The sequence below is a fragment of the Oenanthe melanoleuca genome, chromosome 13 (assembly GCF_029582105.1).
Source record: "Oenanthe melanoleuca isolate GR-GAL-2019-014 chromosome 13, OMel1.0, whole genome shotgun sequence".
Lineage (NCBI taxonomy): Eukaryota > Metazoa > Chordata > Aves > Passeriformes > Muscicapidae > Oenanthe > Oenanthe melanoleuca.
Genome location: NC_079347.1, coordinates 6,396,170 through 6,415,099, shown reverse-complemented (window position 1 = coordinate 6,415,099; position 18,930 = coordinate 6,396,170). Strand labels below are relative to the sequence as shown.

The window sequence follows — 18,930 nt, the reverse complement described above, 5'->3', positions numbered from 1 at the left end:
CTCCCCAGCCCAGGTGAACCATGTGCTCCATCAGCAGTCCTTTAAAGGGCAGCTAAAAGCACTGCAACAGCACCAAACCACAACTTCTCAGAGGGGAAGTGGGCACCTCTAGGGAAACATCAGCCTAGTTCTCACACTTGTGCCCATCTCCACAGTACAGGTGGAAACACAGCATGCATGCAACAAGAGGCAAAAATCTCTGAACATGGATTTGGATTGCTCAAGAAAACACAAAGACTTCATGATTAGTTTCATCTGCACATGCCCTAAGACAGAACTGAGCCTGGCTGTAAACCCAATCTCCCTGTGAAAGGGGAATTTGTAGGCAAATACTTCGTCTTAGTGAGGTGCTGCCAGAGCCTTATCCACCAGAACCTTGACCTCGCACTCACTGGACAGCCCCCAAATTTCTCCCACAGATGCTCTGCCAGCACCAACACACACTGTGCACCTCAATTCCATAAGGATTTTATTGTCCTGTAACAAACAAAACAAAAACATATACACATTAGGAGATGTGAATACAGTCAGCAAATAAATTAATGTCAAATGAGAGCCTGATTGCCAAGGTGCAAACGAGTGGTGACAGAACTGCTGGTTTGGGTGGGGGACTTTCACACAACACATCACTGTCAGTGCTGCTGAAGCTTGAGAGAAAGCAGTGCTACAAAATGTGCTGCTTCAGAGGGGCCAGCAGCCAGCCAAGGAGCCAACCCTGTCTCAGCCTCCAGGGAGGGTGTTTGGTTTAAGAAGGCAGAAACCCTGGAGTTCAACAATTACCACCTGTTAAGTAACCTCTGTATAATGTCCTGGCAACAGAGAAGGTTCCACTTCCAGATGCAAGGCTGCTGCTGGCTGAAGGACTCTGCACAATAGTGAGATGAAGAGCAGACCTGAGGAGACCCATTTGCCACAGGATTACAGAGGATTACAGAGCAATGCTGCCTATCACACTTAAGCAATTACATGGTAGCCAGGGGTTCCTTCCACTTTTCCTGAAAGCCAGTGTTAGCTGTTCCCAGGAACTGGTTCAGACTAGGTCAAGGATCACATCCAGCTGTACCTTAGCAGGGAGCAATGTTCAGCCTTGGTCTGCCCTCAGTCCTTCCCCAGTCCTGTAGAACACACTTAATGCTGATAAAACGAAGTACCCTGTCTGAGAAGTCTTTCCCATGTCTAATACATTCTACACAATTCTAGGGAAAAGAAAAAAAAAAAAAAAAACCAGCAAAAACAAATCAAGCAGCATCCAGAGTGCCAGAACACCTGGAAATCTGTTGTCTGGAATGCAAGACACCAGCTTTGGTTACTTCCACCTTCTTAGAGGAACATGAAGAGTTGGAAGAAAAGGAATTCTTCCTCATTACTTCCAAGCTCCCATTAGATTTTGCTCCCTGCCTTTCCAATAAGAATGTTTTAGAATGGTCACTAGTCCCTTTTCCCTTTAAAAAACATTCCAAGAAAAAATACATGGTCACATTGGATAGTGAGGGAATGCCACATTTATACTGACCCACCACATACCCCATCTTCTTCTGGCAGTTAATGGTCCAGTTTTCAGTTCTTGTTCACATCATTTTCTGCTTGATGTCTTGACAGAACCAGTCCTCCTGTGGGTCCCTTAGCACCAAGCAGGACAAGACAGCCAGATTCCAGGCATACAAGCCAGGTGCTCACACACCACATTAAATCCTGTCCAAAAAAAAAACATGGCTCAGGGTTTCACTGTGGTGTGGTGTACTGGGAAGCACATCCAGAGCAGCCTGGCAGCCCAAACCAGTGCAGTGGACACGGTGGTTTACTTTGGTTTAGGACTGGTGGAAGAATTTTTCCAAGACTGGCTTTAGCAGAACAATAATGACTGTTTCTTTTTCTGAGATGAAGAGCTGGAAAAGGAAACTTTCCTACTTTACTTCAGCACATGGGGCAGGGAAGCAGAGCCTAAGACATCCTGTAGCCTGCTAAAGACACTGGAAGCTTTCCTCTAGAACCCAGTGGGAGTGAGCACGTTCAGATCCCGAGGTTTGATATTGTGGGAACGTGGAGATTGTTTCCTCCCATCTGTGCCTGGAATGTCCATTTTTGGTGGCTTGAAGGTGACTGGATCCTCTGTCATCCTTGTAGCCTGAGCACGCATCAGCTCCATTGGGGAGGGCTTCTGGGCACCCTTATAGGACTGAATGGTAAATCCTCCTGATGAAAAAAAATCATAGTAAAAACCAGGAAAACCAGTCAAATCCTTTTCCTACTGCTGCCAGGAGTGAGCAGTGTCACTGACACTCAGCACCACAGACAGGCTATGCAAATTCCAGCAGCTTCATATCATCTATTTCACATCTGGGGCTGGCACTTCAAGTTCTGATTGCATCCACATCAGAGAAAAAGTAAAAAGCTGTCACCTTCACACCCTGCCCCTCCCATTGCATCTCATTGCAAGTTATTACCACTTCCAGATCCCTGGCACAGGTTTTACCTAACTGCTCTATATTTAGGCACAGAAATTATATGACTAACACACATTCCCAAGGTGGTCCTGGAGAATATCAAGGCAAGCAGGATGAGATTCCACAGAGCGCCACCAAGTCTGTTGTGTGACAACCCCCCACCTTGTTCTTGCCAAGGCAGATTTTTCAAGGACATACCTGCATCACTGGCCGATTTCTGGAGAGCTCTGGGTCCAAAAAAGCTCCATCTTTCAGATGGCAATCTGTCCCCACCACCTTCCATAGCAAAGTCTGAGCCAGTGATAGAAGTAGAGGATCCCTGACCAAACCAACCCCTAAGGAAAAAAAAGTAACCAAGATGTTTAAAACAAGAGAACAAATACTTCAAGTGCCCCCACTATGCCAGCAACTTTTCATGTAGTTAAAAGGGGCAATTTAAGAAATTGTAATAGGTTTGTTACCACCCAAGATAAGATACGCATACTAAAGCTCCACAGGCTTCCAACATTTGGATCTATCCAACACTAATCCTGATCAGGCTCTAAATTCCACCCTGTACAGTTCCTCACAGGATAAGGTTATTTGTAGCAGCTCCCACCTCAGCAGCCTGTAGGAAACCAAAGGAGGCAGAGTACCTGTTTTTATGCCTGGGGGAGGAGTGGGGGGTGCTGCTGGGAGTGGACTGAGCAGAAGAATTCTGTTTGTCATCTTTTGTTGTCTCTCCATTCTGCATTTTTAGGTTCTGTCAGGAGAGGCAAGAAAAACAGAAGCATCACAGCTTAAATACAGGACATAAGGAACAACATTCAGTTTTATTGTCAAAACCAGATAACTGTTTCTATCACAGGTGATAAAGTTGAAGTGCCACGACTTAAACTTATGCAGTATTACAATACCTGCATACATCCCCTTAAGTTTCTCTCCACATCAAATATAAGCATTTTGAAAATTCACTTCAGGTTACAGGAAGGAATACCAGCACTCATAGGGAGGCAGCAGAGCTCACTTCTGCTACCTGGTAACTGGCCTAAATGCCACAGCACCCATTTGTCTCCAGCAATTTTCAGAGCAACAAAGCCTTCAGTCCCACCAGTTCTCTAATGAGGGTGAGACCAGTTCTCACAGAAGGTACAAAGTCAGGAATAGCAGACCCTGTGAAGCAATTAATGTACATCAGGATGGAAACACTGCTCTGGAACAGAGATGAACCTGGGCACAAAATAAACAGGAACTGGGTGTATGCAAGGTATGTTATTACAAGCTAGACAGTACAAACTGAACTTTGAAGAAGTCATTTGAAGGGCAGTTACAGTTCAAACACAAAATACACAGGGTACCTTGTAATGTTTCCTGTGGCTATTCAAGCCACACTAATGCAATTCATCGACGCAGATATTGAAACTTTGGCCTCATGGGAGGACACTGGAAGAGTTGACTATTAAACTGCAAAATCTTTTTTAAGAGCTCAGTAGCCCACAGTAACATGTTCATTCAAGATTTTTGTTTTCAGTAAGACACATCTGGTAGCTTGACAATGGAAATGCATAGTTTTCAAGTTCTCTTTGGACACACAGTTGCAGAAATCAACTGCAGGACACCATTCAAAAGTACAGCAAGAAATTTGATTGTGTAGAATTGTCTCCACTTGGAAAGACAACTGTCATAGTTTGATATGACAGTGAAGCATGACAGATTTCAGAAAAAAAAACTGTTTCAAAACTACAAAGGCTATGTTAACTTAAAAATAAAAGTGGGCAAACTTTCCTACATAATGAGCTAAAAGCCTTCAGGGGAAGCAGCTTAAGGAAAGTCTTGGCAACATGTTCCAAAAGTTTAGTCACCAGGTAAATATTAAACTAGACACATTCTACATAGAGAAATCCAATGGAAAACAAGCCTTACATGGACTGCCTCAGCCACCCGGTGGTACTTGGTCTCCTCAGTGGTGAGGCCTTTGTGGGGTGTGTAGCCAGCTTCCCTCAGCCCTGCCTGCTGCTCAAAGCGCTGGATGCTCTCCTGAGTCTGCTCTGGAACACACAAGAGCACAGATTCACAAAGAAATGCCACCACAAGCAGTTCTAGCAAAGGCAGCTCCAGCAATTGAATGCAAACCCTTTTTTTTATCACTCACACATTGTAACAAGCTGAGGCAGAAAGATGAACCTGAGAGATATTTTGACTTGACAACTACCCTGAGACACAGGGCTATCAGATGAGCAGTGATTTTTCCCAAATCACCAGATATATCACAAATGCAACACTTGTAATGAAACACATCTCACCCCAGACACTGCATCATCCTGCTCACAACTTCATAAATTTAAGAGAATCCAGTAAGTTAGACACTTTAAGTGGCCCATTGCATTCAAGGGAGCCTCACAGATCATGTTTTAAAAACTCCCAGTGATTTTAGATCAGGTAAAATAAGCTACTTCAGCCAGACACAGAGCTAGAATCTAATACACTGATATCAACATCAGTTCTGAAAAACATAAGCACTTTCTCCAAACCCCAGCATAAGAGCTTCACTCCCTAATGGAGCAAGGAGAAAAGTCAAAGGAAACAGAGCACAAAAAGGTTAGTGGAAAAGCCCATTGTCTTATTTAAAACATATAACACTTCCCATCTTGAAGTTATTTTCAGATCCCTGTTATGTGTAGCTGCTGAAAGAAGAGGCAGCACAGACAGATTAACACAGAAATAACTCCTCTTATTGCAAAAGGGCATATCATCTCTGCAAACTCTTATTGCAAAAGGGCACATCATCTGTGCAAACAAAACTGACCCAATTTTATTTTAAAGCATTGTGATTTACGTTTTGAAGTGTTGTGGTTAGCAAGGCAGCTGCTGCTATTAACAACAAAATTGCCAGCAAGTGCTCCATTAGCACAGTGTGTCAGCTCTCCTCACTACTTGGGTTAATGGTAGAGCTCTGCCTGTCATTCAGAAATAAATAGCAAGTTAATAAACAAACAGAGCAGCAGCAGCCTCTGCACTCCAACAACATGGACTGCAGTGTCCTGCCAGCAAACAACAAACTCTGCACTCCTCCCCCTGCCCCTGGAAACACAGAAGCACCACATGTGATCTATTCCCCAGTTCCTTGCTTCCTTCTAGAAACATCCTCTGAAAAAAACTCACACAGCACCAGAGTGAAGCCAGTCTGAACCCAAGAGTTATCCAGGAATTACCCTGAAGCATCACCAAGCTGGAGCACCCTCAGTGCCCAACACACACATGAGAGTGTGAGAGGTGAGTTCTTACTTGTGATGAGGGAGTTCATGATGACGTGAGTGGCTTTGGCCTTCACCACAGGCACCTTGTTCACACTTTCTGTGGACGATGAAGGAGTTATGACAGGTTTCATGTTGGCATCCCCATCCTCATCCTGTGGGGAAGCAGCAGGGGATAGTTTTAGATGGAAAGAACCTCAGCACCTGGCCTGTTAGACCACATCTCTAACTACACAAGTGAGACAAAACCATGCTGCTCTGGCAGCCAGCCTTCATCCCATGGGAGAAATCCCTACACTGTGCTCACTGCAGCCCAGGAATGTTCAGAATCTTAAAATTCATAGCATTGAACAAGCAACATGCATCCAGCATTTGAAAACCTACCAGGCTCAGAGCAAACAAGTTGTTAGTCCAAGTACAAGAAGGTCAACAGGAAAGAAACCAGAACATCTGTTCTTCTCCTAAATGCAAACTAGACTTCAAGGTCAACTGGGCAAAAAGCACCAAGAGCACCTTCCACAAGCAGCTCAAGCACCAGCTGTTCACAGAATGGCAGTCACAGAGTAGAGCCTGGAGTGAACACCTTGTTTTCCCCTCATTCCTTATATGTTTCTTGTTCAGTGTGTCCAGTGGTCACAGTTTTACCACTGTCCAGCAAAGAAACAGAAAATAAATGCTAGAAAACAAAATATCCAGTGAAACACTGACTTCGTCCTCAGAAAACAGGAGTTCCTTGGCTGGACAATTTACTTTTTGTACCAAACCACAACTTTCGGTTGCCTCCCACAAGAGATTTAAAAACCAAGGAGGTATAAAGCAAAGCTTAAGCTCAAAGGGATGCAGAGTTGTGTACTTCCATCCAACAACATTTCACTTAATTTCAAACTTAGAAAAAAGCCTCTAAATTTTAAAGGGCTGGTCCTGCACTCAAAGCATAGAATCGCAGAACAGTTTGGGTTGGAAGGGACCTTAAAGACCATTCCAATTCCAACCCCCTGTCATGGTAGGGGGACACTTTCCACCAGAGCAGCTCGTTCAGAGCTCCCGCCAGCCAAGCCTTGAACACTTCTAGGGATGGGGCAGCCACAGCTGCTCTGTGTAATCTGTGCCAGTGCCTCACCACCCTTATTAAAAAGGACTTACATCCAACCTAAACCACCCTTATGCTCTAGTTTAATTACACCTGGTTGCTGAGGTTTTTTTAACCACAAACACGGGGGAGACGCTCAGCACACGTTTGCCCCACCCACACCTGCGTGTGCTCAGAGCAAGGCCAAGCAGCAGCGCCGGGCTCTGTCCCCAGCCCCTCCCGAGGGTCCTGCGGCGAGGACAGGGGCAGTGCCAGCCAGGCAGGAGGGGTGTAAGGACGGGGGGATGCCAGGAGAGGGGTGCCAGAGCTGCGGGGTACCCAAGGACGCGCCGGGCCGGTACCTTCGAGAGCTCCTGGTACTTGCGCTCGGGGATGACCGGCTGCTTCCAGAGCACGCTGGCGCACAGATCGGCGGGCGGCGGCGTCATGGGCGCCGTGTCCTCCAGGGCATCATCGTAGCTGAAGGCGCGGCGTGGAACGCCGAGGGGCAGCGACATCCTGCCCGAGCGGGCCCCGCCGCCCGGCTCCAGCGCTGCGGAGAGAGCGCAGCACTCAGCCCCGCCGCCGCGCCCGACCCAGCCCGGCGGGGAGCGCGGGGAGAACCTTACCGGGAGCGTCGGGCTGCCCTGAGCTCATGGCCGCGGCTCAGCGGGGCACGGCGAAAGGCAGCAGGGCCAGGCCCGGAGCGGCCATAGCGGAACCACCGGGAGCCGCCACCGCCGGGGGTTATTTACGGCTGCGGGGACGCTCTTATAGGGGCTTGGTCTCGCGAGATGTGGCAGTTTCGTGCGGGACACGCTGGGAGTTGTAGTTCGGGGGGAGAAGGCGGGGATTACCGGAGGGGCGGGGCCGGGGCGGGGTTGGGATCGTGCCCTGCCCACATGTCCTGTGCTCCTGCAGACAGGAGGTTGCTGGGTCCTGGAAAACCAATCCTGGAAGCTGGCTAGCTCATCAGGAACAGGAATACGTGGCAGGCAGTCTCACTGTGACACCATTTCTACAGCTGCTCCTTCCTCTTTTCAATGAAAGGGTGACCTCTCTGCTGCCCTCCAGCTCCTCGGCAGGGAAGGGATCCCAGCCTGCTCTCCCAAGCTGCAGGCACGGGGGAAGGAAGCAGCACGTGGCCCTGCTCCAGCTTACACTGCCTTCAGGACAATCAGCAGAAGTCTGAGTGCTGCCCACACCCAGCCCTGTCACCACAGGTGGTGACACGTGCCCAATGCCAACATCACCCAGGCTGGCACCAAGAGCTCTCCAAAGCAGGACTGCACCAAGCAAGAGCCCACAAACAAGACATTCACAAGCAGCTAGAAAGAGTTATTTTATTTTAGCAAAGCTAAAGAAATGGTGACTGCCACACAGAAAGTGAGCAGAACAGCACAGTGAGTGCCAGTGCCAAAAGTCTTTCATGGATAGTTATAACCATCTCTGCATAGTGAGGGTTGTTCTTCCATCACCAGAGGCTTTTTCAGTTTGGAAAATATTCATGTCAAGCCTGCACTTGCAGGTAAACCTGAGGAAAAAGAGAATCACTGCACTTCCATTTTTTCTGGTTTGAGTGATGCAATGAAATTCTTGTACTCCTCAGGATAGAAATTCTTGTACACATTGATCTTTTTCTTAATCTGTTTGGGAGTATCCTGGTAGTAGTTCTTCTCGTCCCGAGCCATTTCCTGCGACAAAGGAGAAGGTAAGTCAGAGGAGCAGCCCCAAGAGCAAACACCAAACCAGCCTACCCACACCACTGTGATCCCTGCCTGACTCAGATAGGGAGCTGGCCACAGTTCAAAGTGGTTCTTCCCTTAAGAATCAGCTGACTGCAAAACAGGATCCAGGACAGAGAGGATCAGTGGTTCTCATCCTGCTGATGGGAAGATCCAGCAGTGAATCACTCCGGGTGCTCCTTGCTCTGGAATGTACCTTGTAGTTCTCCCCGTGGTTCTGGATCATGTATCTCACATAGTCAATGAGGTCTCGTGAGAGCGTGTTCGACTTCTTCTCAGGGAGGCTGGCCTCCAATTCCATCTCTGCAGAGGGCAGAGGTAGCATGAGGGAGGAGAAGGAAGCAACAACACCTTAGAGGTCCCCAACCTCCCCCCAAGGCCACACAGCTTGGATGCTGGCATGCAGGGACGTTTCCCAGCATGATGGTGCAGGAAAATGGCCAAGACAACAGAGCTCTGCTCAGGCTGCAGGCATCCAGGCCTGCACTGCTGCTCTTCTCCAGCTCACATATGTGGAAAAGACCCTTTCAGCCCAGGGTGCAGAGTGTGACTACTCAGAGCTGCCCAGCCCACCACTGAAACACATGAGATGCACACACCAGTGTGACAAGAGCCCTCTTGAGGCTGCAGGGACAAACACTGTGGAAAAGGAATGCTCCTCCACAAGGCTGGATAAGAAATAACACCCTTCCCTACCCCGGCACAGCACGGGATGACAAAATAACACACAGGGGTTTAGGAGAACCCCAAATACAACACTGACCAGTCACCACGTACGGCTTCCGCACTAGTTTCTTCCCTGGCTGCTGTCCATCGCTTTCCACTTCCATCCTCTGAATTATAGCAGAGAAAAGACAAATTAAGGAAAGCCCATTTGGAAGAGTGTCCCCACACATTCCCAAAACTCCAAACTGCTCCTGCAAGGGGCAGGAAATCCCAGCTGGCTTAAGCAGAGCCTTACTTGTGCCATTAAACTGGCTTGTGGGTGAGGCTGTCAGCTGAGAAATGCTGTATGAATGGAGATAAATGGCAAACAACGTCATTCCTGCTTTTTCCTTGAGTTTCTTGGAGCCACCTTTCACCTGAAAACGCTGCCCTCTCATGCAGATGGGCCAGGCTGGCACTGCTGTACACAAAGAGCCTTTCTTTGTTATCAGCAGCAACTTGGCTGCAGCGTTCCCAGCCCCACCTGTCTCTGGCAAGTCCCAGGAGATGGACTGACGTTTTTTATATTTGTTCTAAAGTCCATTATGTCTCCGGAGAGCTGTAGCTCGTTCCCACGCCAGGATCTTGGCGAGATAAGCGCGTAGATCAAGATAAGAAATGTGTCCACCGCCAGAGACTTATCCAGAGCCACCTGCCCCGTGCTGCGAGGGTACCTCCCCCCACAAAGGAGCGGTACCGGCCAAACTCTTCCTTACCAGCAGCTTCTTCGGGATGGGGACTGCCTTGTTGGGATCCTCGGCCAGGCCCATCTCGGCCAGGTTCTGCGCCACCGATTTGTGCGGATCCCAGGCATGGCGGATGTGCGAGCTGTGCAGGGACAAGGGACATCACAGCTGTGTCCCCCCTCCCCACCCACACGTGCAGCGTCCCGGCCGCCCTGCCCCAGCCCACGCCGGGCCCGCGCCCCCCGCGTTCCCCGGCGCTCACCAGGCGATGCGGGGCGCGGCGCGGCGGCGGGCGCTGCGGTAGAGCCGCTTGCGGTTGAGGTTGTAGGAGTATTTGTGCCGCCGGCTCTTCCCCTTGGCCTTCGGCATGGCGGACACACGCGGGCTGCCCGCGGGGCTGCTGCGCACGCCGCGGGGCACCACGGGAAGTGTAGTTCCCACACTGCAGCGCCGCGCGATAAGAGTGCGCGTCGGACTACAACTCCCGGCATACACTGCCTCGGAGGCGCTTGCTACGGCAAACGGGAAGGGCCGTTGTTGTCACCTTGGCCATGGCGGCCGAGCCGCCCCCGCCGCTGGAGCCGTACCCGCTGCCCACGTTCCATGAGGAAGGATTCACGGAGAAGTTCCTGCGCAAGACCCGCGAGAACCCCCTGGTGCCCCTCGGTGAGGGTGGGGCGGGGAGTGGCGGGCCGGATGCTGAGTGAGGGGGGCGGGCCGGAGCGATGGTCGCTGCTGAGGGCCGGTCCCTCAGCTCCAGGCCGGCTGCTCCCCGGGGAGGCGCGGCTCGGGTTTGGGAGTGTGGTGGAACCGGCCCGCAGCGCTCAGGCCCGGGGGAAGCCGAGCCTCACAGCCCTGTCCTTCCCCGCAGGCTGCCTGTGCACCGTCGGTATCCTGGCCTACGGAATAATCTGCTTCAAGAAAGGCAACACTCGGCGCTCCCAGCTGATGATGCGGGCGCGTGTCATAGCCCAGGGCTTCACCTTTGCCGCCCTGCTGGGGGGCATGGTGGCCACGGCTGTCAAATCGCGACAGTGACATCGGACAAGAGCGAAGCTGCGGCCACGGGCAAGCGTCTACCAGCAGCCCTGGCTGCGGATGGAGTTTTCTTAGAGACTGTTGTGATGTCTGGGTGAAGCCAGTTCTGGAGCACTGGAAATGGGGTGAATACACTCTTGTGATTAACATGTAATTTAGGCTGTGGGGTTTTTTTTTGTTTTCCCAAGAGCTCACTTTCTCCTGCAGCACTGAGGCTGCATGTCACTAAGGCTCACCACCCCTGTCAGACTTCTTGGCCCTTCTTGATGCTGTCACAGGCTGATAAAACTGTCTTCTTGGTCATGGTCTGAGGTGTGGTTGTAGTCAGGCAGTGACCAGCATTTGAGAAAGGAGCTGCCCATGAGGAAGGAGCTGCTGCTTATGGCTTAGTCCTCGCAGGACAGAGTCCCTAGGCAGCATGGGAGGCAGTCTGGGAGGTTGTGTGACCTGTTCAATTGAAACTGGTGAGTAATAAAGTGAATTGCAGCAAGATTCTGACTGATACTGGATTGCAGAGCACTGAGAAGCCACAACAGTAAACAGTGCAGAGAGAAGAGGGAGTGGGCATGGCTGTCTTGAAGCTGCGATGAAGAAACAAGACATGAAACTCCTTGTGAAAACAAGCAGGGAACTCACATTTCTGAAACAGGGTCTGGCTGCGTTCTCTGGGACGTGCTGCTGCTTTGGCTGTTCTTGCTGGGGAGTCAGCAACACCTTCTCCCCCGAGGGACCTGTGCTGCCTGTGTCCTGACAAACGTGGTCCCACTGTTGGCTTTGGATCATACCAGGGGTTTGGTGATCCACGAGGCTTTGCTCATACTGGGGCTATAGAGCTAGGAGAACATGGAACCACAGTCTCTGTTTATTGCTCTCTGGTTGCAGCAGCTCGTACCTGCAGGGGAAGGGGCACAGACACCTCTGCCTGTGCTGAAACACCTCACCAAGCAGCCTGGGCTGTTTCCAGGTGTTCCGTGAGTTGGTGTCTGTGCCCTGAGTCCTTATAGGGATGGGCTGAGGGGTGAACCCTCTGTTTGCAAACAAGCCTGTGGATTTTCCTGTCCAGGGAATTGTGCTGGTAGGCTTTGGCTAGGGGAGAGGGAAGGCTCTTGTTCACCAGAGCTGACCTCTGAGATGTGAGGGTGGGCAACAAACCATTGGCAGTACAGAGCCAGGTGAGCTCCACCTCAGCACTGGGGAGCCCAGGGCCTGTCTTCCCTCTCCAAGGTGCCTGTGCAGGACATCTTTCCCAGAGGAAAGTGCTTTTGGCTGCCTCACTGGCACTTCCAGCCCAGCCAGCTTGGGGCAGGGGTGTGAGGAGCAGCAGGTGGGCAGATCCACGAACACAATCCCTTGGCAGCTGGAGAAGGGTGCAGTGGATGGGAGCAGCTTGGCCTCCTTGGACAAGCCAGAGCTTGCAGCTCCTTAGGTGCAGAGCCAAGCCCCGGGTCCTGCTGCCACTGCTTTGGCCCCATCCGAGCACAAACCCTCCAGCCTTCCCCCCACTCCTATTTTTTTTCCTGTAGGATGTTTCCTCTCCAGCCCCATCCTTTCCACAGGAGGCTTTCTGGCTGTGGGTTCTCCTAAACACGGCGTGCATCCCTCACGCAGAAACAACACAGTGCTCTGTAGGATTGGAGATGTTGGTTTATTGTAACAGATAATTTGGACAGTCACAGATACCAAAGCTGAGGGGATGTAGAACAGCTGTGGGCACGGCTCCCCGAGAGCTGCCCCGGCCTGACATGGAGCACATGGCAGCTGGGGGACCCAGGGGCCCAGCTGCCTGCAGGGGCTGGAGGGACAGCACGGGGTGGGGCACACTGCACCCCACAAGTAGCCAGGGGTGCTTCCTGCTGCTCTGCAATGAAAGGCTGAGGCAGGCAGCCGAGTCCCCAGGTGTTCTGCAGCACAGCAGAGCTGCCTACGCATGCTGGAGCTCAGGAGGGCCAGGCAGGAACGATCAGCCCTATGGGCAGGGGGCACAGTCCCAACACACAACACAGAATGATTCCCTACACACCCATTTACCTTCCCAGCCCACTGGGGAGATCATGCTCCAGAGCCATGGGTGCCCAGGCACCCCCACAGCTGCAGCAGCAGGACTGGTGATATTCTGGCCCTGGAGCCACAGCTGCAGGTGCTCAAGTGAATGTTTTGTGGGCTCTGGTCTATGTCCCCTCAAGCTGCTGCAAGCCGTTCCCAAGCCCTCAACAAGCCAGACCCAGGGCACCAGCTCAAGGCTGTCCCTCTCCTGCTACCCAGGAGTTGTGCAGATTCCCAGGACTGGTGCCATCCCTGCCAAGCAGAGGAGAGAAAGTTCGAGCAGGGAGCAGGACTGAGGCATCTCCCTACACTGCCTTAGGTGGGCAAATCCAGGGGGGCAGAGCAACTGCAGATAGATGTGCACATTGTTCTCAGGGACAGTACAAGCCCCAGCACCAGAACTCTGCCCAACCCTGCTCCAGGCCCCTGGGTTAGGAAGCTGGGGGGCTTGACCTGTCCCATAGCAGCTGGACCTTCCTACATCCTTCCCTGCAACTACACAGCCTCCATCTCCCATTCTGGTAGCAAGGGAAGAAGCAAAGCCAAGGGTCCCCCAAAGCCTGGCATCCCACATTCCCAGCTGCTGGTGTTCATGGGGGAAGGACAGGAAACATCCTGCACACTCCCCTCCATAGTCCCTTCCTGGTGACCTGCACCACTGTGCTGCCAGCACTGCAGGACAGATGGGACATGGACACTGGAGCCCTACCAACCTTTTGGGGCATAGCCAGGCTGGGCAGAGTTCTGATCAGTTTGGGGCAGCCGCTGGCAGTCAGGCCCAACCTGGGCACCTGTACTCACATTCCTCAGTCCCTGCCAGTCTGGCAGTGCCATGCTGCAGCCATGCTCCCTGCAGGACCCAGCAGTGTGGAGCCAAGCCAGGGCTGTTTCTCGACCCTCTCAACCGTCTAAATCCCATGGGAAAGGCAGACAGCAGCCCAGGATCCCACTTGGATCCTTGCCTCAGGGCTAGGACTGAGGCCTGGACATGGGACTGCCAGGACAGCTGCAGGCAGGTTTATTCCCAGCACAGGGCTGAAGTGGGGAACACAGGATGGTATATTCCCTGCTCATTTAGCCAGGCCCTCAGACATAAATAACCTCCTGAAGAGCCTGGGCTGGGACTTCCCCACTAACTCAGCTCTGCCACCCAGTGCTGCTTCCCGGGGAAATGCCACAGTGATTTATAAATAAGTGTAAAAAGAGACCAATGCACCTTTTAAGCAAAGGAAAACCATGGGGAGAGTTATACAACCGGTGACTCGAGCACAGCCGAGGCGCAGATCAGGGAGCAGGCAGTGGGACCCTGCCTGGGCCGGCCCCTGCAGCCACCCGGCGCAGTGAGCCCAGCCGTGCCCGCTGTGCTCCTGGCTGTGCCAGGCACAGCTAACGGGACAGGGGCGTCTGTTTGAGGGAGATGAGCACCGAGCGCATCCGCGACACATCCTTGCTCTGCTTGCTGCTCTTGGGGTTGAAATCACACAGCTGGGCCACCTTCTCCCACTCAGAGCCTGGGGTCTCCTCCTTGGACTCCTTCAGGAATGCTTCCTCCGAGGCCCTGCAAAAACATTGAGGGTTGTCACTGGCAGACCCCTTTCCAAGGAGACTCTTCCGTCTTAGAAACCCTTGTGTCCCTGCTTCCTCTCCTTTTACTCCAGCTGATGAGCTCAGTGTCCTCTGGGACCCAGAGATACACAATGCTCAAGTCTGCCTTTGGCTGCACTCACCCAAAACATCATTCATCCAGGGGGGCAGGAGTATCTGCCTGCTTCCAAGACTTTACTTCCCAGAGCCATCCCCAAAAAGCCACAAATGCCCACAGCTTTGCGTCTTCAACCAGTTCCCACAGAGGCATTTCCAGGAGCTTCACTCATCTCCTAAAACTCCACCATTTGGAGATGCTCAGCTGCATCGTCCTCCCTCTGATACCTCACCAGAGCCCAGTACCTCCCAGCATCCCCTTCCCTTGGCTGGGCAGTGCTGGGGCAGGGACCCCCAGAGCCTGCAGGGCAGGATATGGTCTGTAAGAGGCACATACACGTAGCCAATGATATCGGCGTCCGGCTGCTGGTAAAAGGCTTTGTCAGCGATCCTAGCCCCAGGCACAGAGAGAGAGAGAGCGGAGTGGAGCGACAGGCACGCAGAGGGTTAGAAAGAGAGAACAGAGGGGGTTAGTCCTCTCAAAGAGTGACTCACATGCTGCAGCACATCAGAACCTGGAGCCCAACCTTTCCCCCCTGCAAGCGCCATGCAGGCGCAGGAGGCACCAAGATCCCAGGGTGATCCCAGTGTAGTTCCAGCCAGAGTGGCTCTGAACAGTCACCAGAGCCACTCGAGGACCTGGGGTCTTTCTCCTTGCTTGGCAAGGCTCTGCCCCTGCAGGGCTGGGCCCCACTGTGGGCAAAGAGGCCCCCAAAATCCTAGGAAGGCAGAGAGTCCTTTTGGCCATGCTGACACTGACATACCTGTTGTTTGCTCGGTTCTTCTCCATCTGCTCATTCTGACGCAGGTTCCACTCCTCCAGGTCCTTCTTGGCCTTCTCACGCCATTCCTGCTCAGTCACCTTTGATGCCGCATCTAAGGCCCGAGTGAGACAGAGCCCATCAGCCACACTGGCACCTTCTGGGTGTGCTGGGCAGCCCCTCGGCAGGCAGGACAGCTGCAGCCCCTCAGACCTGTCCCCAGTCCCCATCAATACTGCTCAAAAGGCACCATTGCCCCAAGGACAGCAGATCTTTGGCGGGGGCACAAGACATCTCTCTGAGATGCAGCAGGGTCACCAAGGGCCCTGACTGCCATGTCACAGGGTGCCACAAGCAAAGGGGGCTACACATGGCCTTGGGTCTCACCCAGCTCCTCCAGACGCTGCTTCTGCTCCTCCCTCCACTTGCGGATGCTCTCAGGTTCCTGGGTCAGCCGGTCAGCCTTGGCTATGGCTGCGTAGGCATCCGTGGGACCGTTGGACTCCTGCAGCACATGAGCAGCTCACCATCAGCATCAGTGTTTCCAAGAGCCCAGCCCAGCCCCTCCAAGGGCTGGCAGCAGCAAGACTCCACACTCCCAGCACTGACAAGCCAAGATAGGAAGTAGGAAGGGTCACAGCTTGGGACATGTGGGACAGTGCTCCCAAAGTGCTGCTCAAGCTGCTGTCCCAGCCTCAGGACCTGTCACCTAAAGCCTTCCCAGCATTTCCCTCCTTGACTTGCTGCTCGCTGCCACCGCAGCTCTTGTATCCTCTGAGCAGCCCCACTGCACAGGGCAGACACTGGCCTTGGACCTGCTCCCCAGGAATTCTCTGGCCCTCATTGGGGCCCTAGGCAGCTCAAGTCTGAGCTGAGGGCCTCGCCAGCCCCAGCACCTCCCCTAACACCTTCCACTGGCCAGATGCCCAGTATGACACAAAGCTCAGCAATGGGATTACAGCTTTCTTCCAAGATCCTCAATCTAATTAAGTCTATCCCGTTCCTGATGGGATTATCATTCTATAAACCAGGCATGGGCAGTGCATATGCCCCACTGCTGGGCACCAGGTGGGGTGAAGGGCTTGTCAGATGCTGGCACTGCTGACAGCAGAGATGGGCTTCAGGCTCCCAAAGGAATCTGAGACCCAGGTGGGTCCCCCTGGAACATCCTTGGCCACAGAGCAAGTGGTTTCCATGGCAGCCCTATCCTGGCTCTGGCCTTTGTCAAGAGATGCTCCTTTCTGCCCCAGAGGCCTCCAGAAGCTACCCAGGCTGGAGAAAGGGGGCTTCTGTGGGGAATGGATGATTTGTCACCTGCTCTTAGGGCTCAGGCACTCCTTCATGGCACAAGCCACCTGCAAACAGATGTGGGGCAGGTCATGGCAGGTGGGACACATCTTCTCTTCAAAGAGAATGGAGCAGCCAGGACTCCCACAGGAGACCCAGACCTTTCCAGAAGCACCGTAGCTGTTCTGCAGCTAGACAGCAAACTCCAGTCAATGCTGGGGAAGAGCAGCAGAATGCTGGCCCCACACCCACCCAATCTCCCTTAGCAGCCCTGGGCTGAGCTCTCACCTGAAAGACATCTCCATTGACAGTGGCTCCTCCATTCTGGAAACCTGCTTGAGAAAAAGGAAGAGAGAAGGAAAAACACAACTATGGCAGCTGCAGGTGATCTCAGAGGGGATGGTGTTCATGAAACTACATCAGATCAGTTCCTGGGAGTTTGTCTGTGCCTTTTTCAGCCCAGCACACGCATGCACAACACCCCCACAGTGTCCTGTCCTTGGTGGGATTCAGCAAGCACCTCTCACTCTCCCACATAAACTTCTGCAGGCATTTACATCTTTATGGTGTTTTCACTGGTGTTTAATCTTATCTGAAGATTAGGGAAAGTGCTCCAGCACAAGACTGACCCAGGCTGCTGCTCTGACTGTAGTAACACAACCTGACAAACCCCATCCTGGAGAGGCTGTCGATGGACACAGCTGGTCCAAGAGCTGCCAGCTAAGTGCCAAAGCAACTCTCCAGGGAGACGGCCATGGAAACTCCTTGTGCTTCACCAGGACAGAAGGGCATGCCTGCACAACAAGGTCCTTAGGAGCCCGCCCACCTGGAATGAGCTGCAAGGTCAGGGTTGGTAATGAGGCACCCATCTGCCCCCACAGCCCCAGAGAGCTGCACACCTGGGTCACAAAGCCAGCCCAGGCAGGGGGCTTTGTGCTGCCAGGAGAGAAGAGGCTTTGAAGGAGCCACACTCCAGGCCCTGAGCTTTCCCCAGTGACCACAGGGCTTCCCCTTACCAGCCAGCTGCAGGCATAGACACAGTGCAGCTCAGGCCAGCACTGTCCCCAAAGTGCTCACCCCCATGACTACACCCAGATCCAGCCTGTCTGACTGCATTTATCACTGTGGTTGTCAACACCTCCTCAGGCCCAGATCTGCCTCCATGACCCTCTATGCAGAGCTCTGAAAACACTGCTCCACAGCCAGCAAGAGGAGACTGTGGGGCTGGTTAGGGGAAGGAGTCAAGAGCCCTGTGGCAACAGTGTCCCTATGTCCATACAGAGAGTAGTTGCCAGAGCCCTTGCAGACTGGATGCAAGAGATCAGAATCAGCACATTCTACCTGCAGGGCCTGGGACCACAACGTTCCCAACGGCAATGTCTTCCATTTTGCATCCCAAAGGGCTCTCCTGTCTATGGGGACAGTGACAAGGCTGTCATTGCTCCTCAGTGCCACCTGGATGCCTTTTACACTGCCATAGCTGGGAGCACTGAAACATGGAGTCGGGAGGCCATCCAATCCGGGAAACCTAGCTTGAGGACAATGGGGAGAAATCGCCCCATGGCTGGCATATCCCATCTCAGGATTCATCCCACGTCCCCGAGGTTCGAGAAGCCCTTTGGACACAGGCACAGGCCCAGACAAACCTTGCTAGGATGCCAGCCTGGCCCACAGGGTCAATCTGCCACCGGCCCATGAGGTGCAGCACAAACGCCGTCACCCACTGGGGATGCTGTCTATCCCCAGGGGACCCCAGTCCCGCGTGGACGCGGCCCGGAGGAGCCTTCCGTGCCTTCGGGGCAGAAGGGGGCACAGCCCTCCGTTACCCCACGAGGCCGGGAGCCCGCCCGTACCCAGCAGGAGCGCAGCCGGGCGGCCCCGCGGCCGTGCTTACCCTGTTCCGGCGGGGCCGCCTGCCCGCCCGGGGCGGCGGCCGCCTCGCCGTCGGTCGGCCCGAAGCCCTCATCGTTCTCGATGCCCGCGATCTCGCTCTCCTGCTGGGCCAGAAAGGCGGCGGCCGGGTCCTCCTCGGCGCCAGCACCCTCAGATGAGGAAAAGAAACCGAAATCGTCGGCCATGACCGGCCCACCCGCGCCGCTCCCGGTCCGGCTGCGCGGCTCGGCTGGGCTGGGCCCGAGTGCGCCCGGGCGGAGCTGTCGCTGTCACTGCGGCGGCGGGCGGGGCGGCCGCCTTGACATCAGCGCCGGGGCGGGCGCAC

At 53.4% G+C, this 18,930-nt stretch overlaps 4 protein-coding genes across 7 annotated transcripts; 1 reads left to right on the top strand and 3 right to left on the bottom strand.

Moving 5' to 3' along the window:
* Positions 1-452: 452 nt before the first annotated feature.
* On the bottom strand, positions 453-7,581 carry KIAA1191 (KIAA1191 ortholog). Its single transcript, XM_056502272.1, has 7 exons — positions 7,376-7,581; positions 7,109-7,299; positions 5,709-5,832; positions 4,347-4,471; positions 3,080-3,186; positions 2,643-2,779; positions 453-2,193 (listed from the first exon to the last, which is right to left on the bottom strand). Exons 1-7 carry the CDS (start codon positions 7,401-7,403, stop codon positions 1,985-1,987), a joined length of 921 nt encoding a protein of 306 aa, XP_056358247.1. The 5' UTR covers positions 7,404-7,581; the 3' UTR covers positions 453-1,984.
* A 494-nt stretch (positions 7,582-8,075) lies between these two features.
* On the bottom strand, positions 8,076-10,309 carry NOP16 (NOP16 nucleolar protein). The gene is made up of 5 exons (XM_056502263.1): positions 10,145-10,309; positions 9,913-10,024; positions 9,255-9,324; positions 8,688-8,794; positions 8,076-8,440 (listed from the first exon to the last, which is right to left on the bottom strand). The coding sequence occupies exons 1-5, from the start codon at positions 10,249-10,251 to the stop codon at positions 8,297-8,299; spliced, it is 540 nt and encodes a 179-aa protein (XP_056358238.1). The 5' UTR covers positions 10,252-10,309; the 3' UTR covers positions 8,076-8,296.
* A 64-nt stretch (positions 10,310-10,373) lies between these two features.
* On the top strand, positions 10,374-11,412 carry HIGD2A (HIG1 hypoxia inducible domain family member 2A). Its single transcript, XM_056502264.1, has 2 exons — positions 10,374-10,548; positions 10,754-11,412. Exons 1-2 carry the CDS (start codon positions 10,434-10,436, stop codon positions 10,918-10,920), a joined length of 282 nt encoding a protein of 93 aa, XP_056358239.1. The 5' UTR covers positions 10,374-10,433; the 3' UTR covers positions 10,921-11,412.
* A 1,134-nt stretch (positions 11,413-12,546) lies between these two features.
* Positions 12,547-18,923, bottom strand: CLTB (clathrin light chain B). Of its 4 annotated transcripts, none has more exons than XM_056502259.1 (6): positions 18,607-18,909; positions 17,001-17,044; positions 15,813-15,930; positions 15,429-15,540; positions 15,002-15,055; positions 12,547-14,521 (listed from the first exon to the last, which is right to left on the bottom strand). In XM_056502259.1, the coding sequence occupies exons 1-6, from the start codon at positions 18,788-18,790 to the stop codon at positions 14,350-14,352; spliced, it is 684 nt and encodes a 227-aa protein (XP_056358234.1). In that variant the 5' UTR covers positions 18,791-18,909; the 3' UTR covers positions 12,547-14,349. The 4 variants fall into 4 exon arrangements, with proteins under 4 accessions (XP_056358234.1, XP_056358233.1, XP_056358236.1 ...); XM_056502258.1 differs by having other exon boundaries at positions 17,001-17,047; positions 18,607-18,906; XM_056502261.1 differs by lacking the exon at positions 15,002-15,055 and having other exon boundaries at positions 18,607-18,923.
* Between the last annotated feature and the right edge of the window lie 7 nt (positions 18,924-18,930).

What these genes read in the sequence shown, in the direction of transcription:
- KIAA1191 (XM_056502272.1), bottom strand. Translation starts at nt 7,403, where the DNA reads ATGAGCTCAGGGCAGCCCGACGCTCCCG. An exon ending in CATGAACTCCCTCATCACAA is followed by an intron (nt 4,472 to 5,708) that starts GTAAGAACTCAC and finishes TGTGTGTTCCAG; the next exon opens with AGCAGACTCAGGAGAGCATC. An exon ending in GGGTGGCTGAGGCAGTCCAT is followed by an intron (nt 3,187 to 4,346) that starts GTAAGGCTTGTT and finishes CTCTCCTGACAG; the next exon opens with AACCTAAAAATGCAGAATGG.
- NOP16 (XM_056502263.1), bottom strand. Translation starts at nt 10,251, where the DNA reads ATGCCGAAGGCCAAGGGGAAGAGCCGGCGGCACAAATACTCCTACAAC. An exon ending in GAAGCCGTACGTGGTGACTG is followed by an intron (nt 8,795 to 9,254) that starts GTCAGTGTTGTA and finishes TGCCCTCTGCAG; the next exon opens with AGATGGAATTGGAGGCCAGC. An exon ending in ACCACGGGGAGAACTACAAG is followed by an intron (nt 8,441 to 8,687) that starts GTACATTCCAGA and finishes CCTTTGTCGCAG; the next exon opens with GAAATGGCTCGGGACGAGAA.
- HIGD2A (XM_056502264.1), top strand. Translation starts at nt 10,434, where the DNA reads ATGGCGGCCGAGCCGCCCCCGCCGCTGGAGCCGTACCCGCTGCCCACG. An exon ending in GAACCCCCTGGTGCCCCTCG is followed by an intron (nt 10,549 to 10,753) that starts GTGAGGGTGGGG and finishes CCTTCCCCGCAG; the next exon opens with GCTGCCTGTGCACCGTCGGT.
- CLTB (XM_056502258.1), bottom strand. Translation starts at nt 18,790, where the DNA reads ATGGCCGACGATTTCGGTTTCTTTTCCTCATCTGAGGGTGCTGGCGCC. An exon ending in GGCGGCCCCGCCGGAACAGG is followed by an intron (nt 17,048 to 18,606) that starts GTAAGCACGGCC and finishes CTTTTTCTCAAG; the next exon opens with CAGGTTTCCAGAATGGAGGA. An exon ending in GCCGATATCATTGGCTACGT is followed by an intron (nt 14,522 to 15,001) that starts GTATGTGCCTCT and finishes ATGTTTTTGCAG; the next exon opens with GGCCTCGGAGGAAGCATTCC.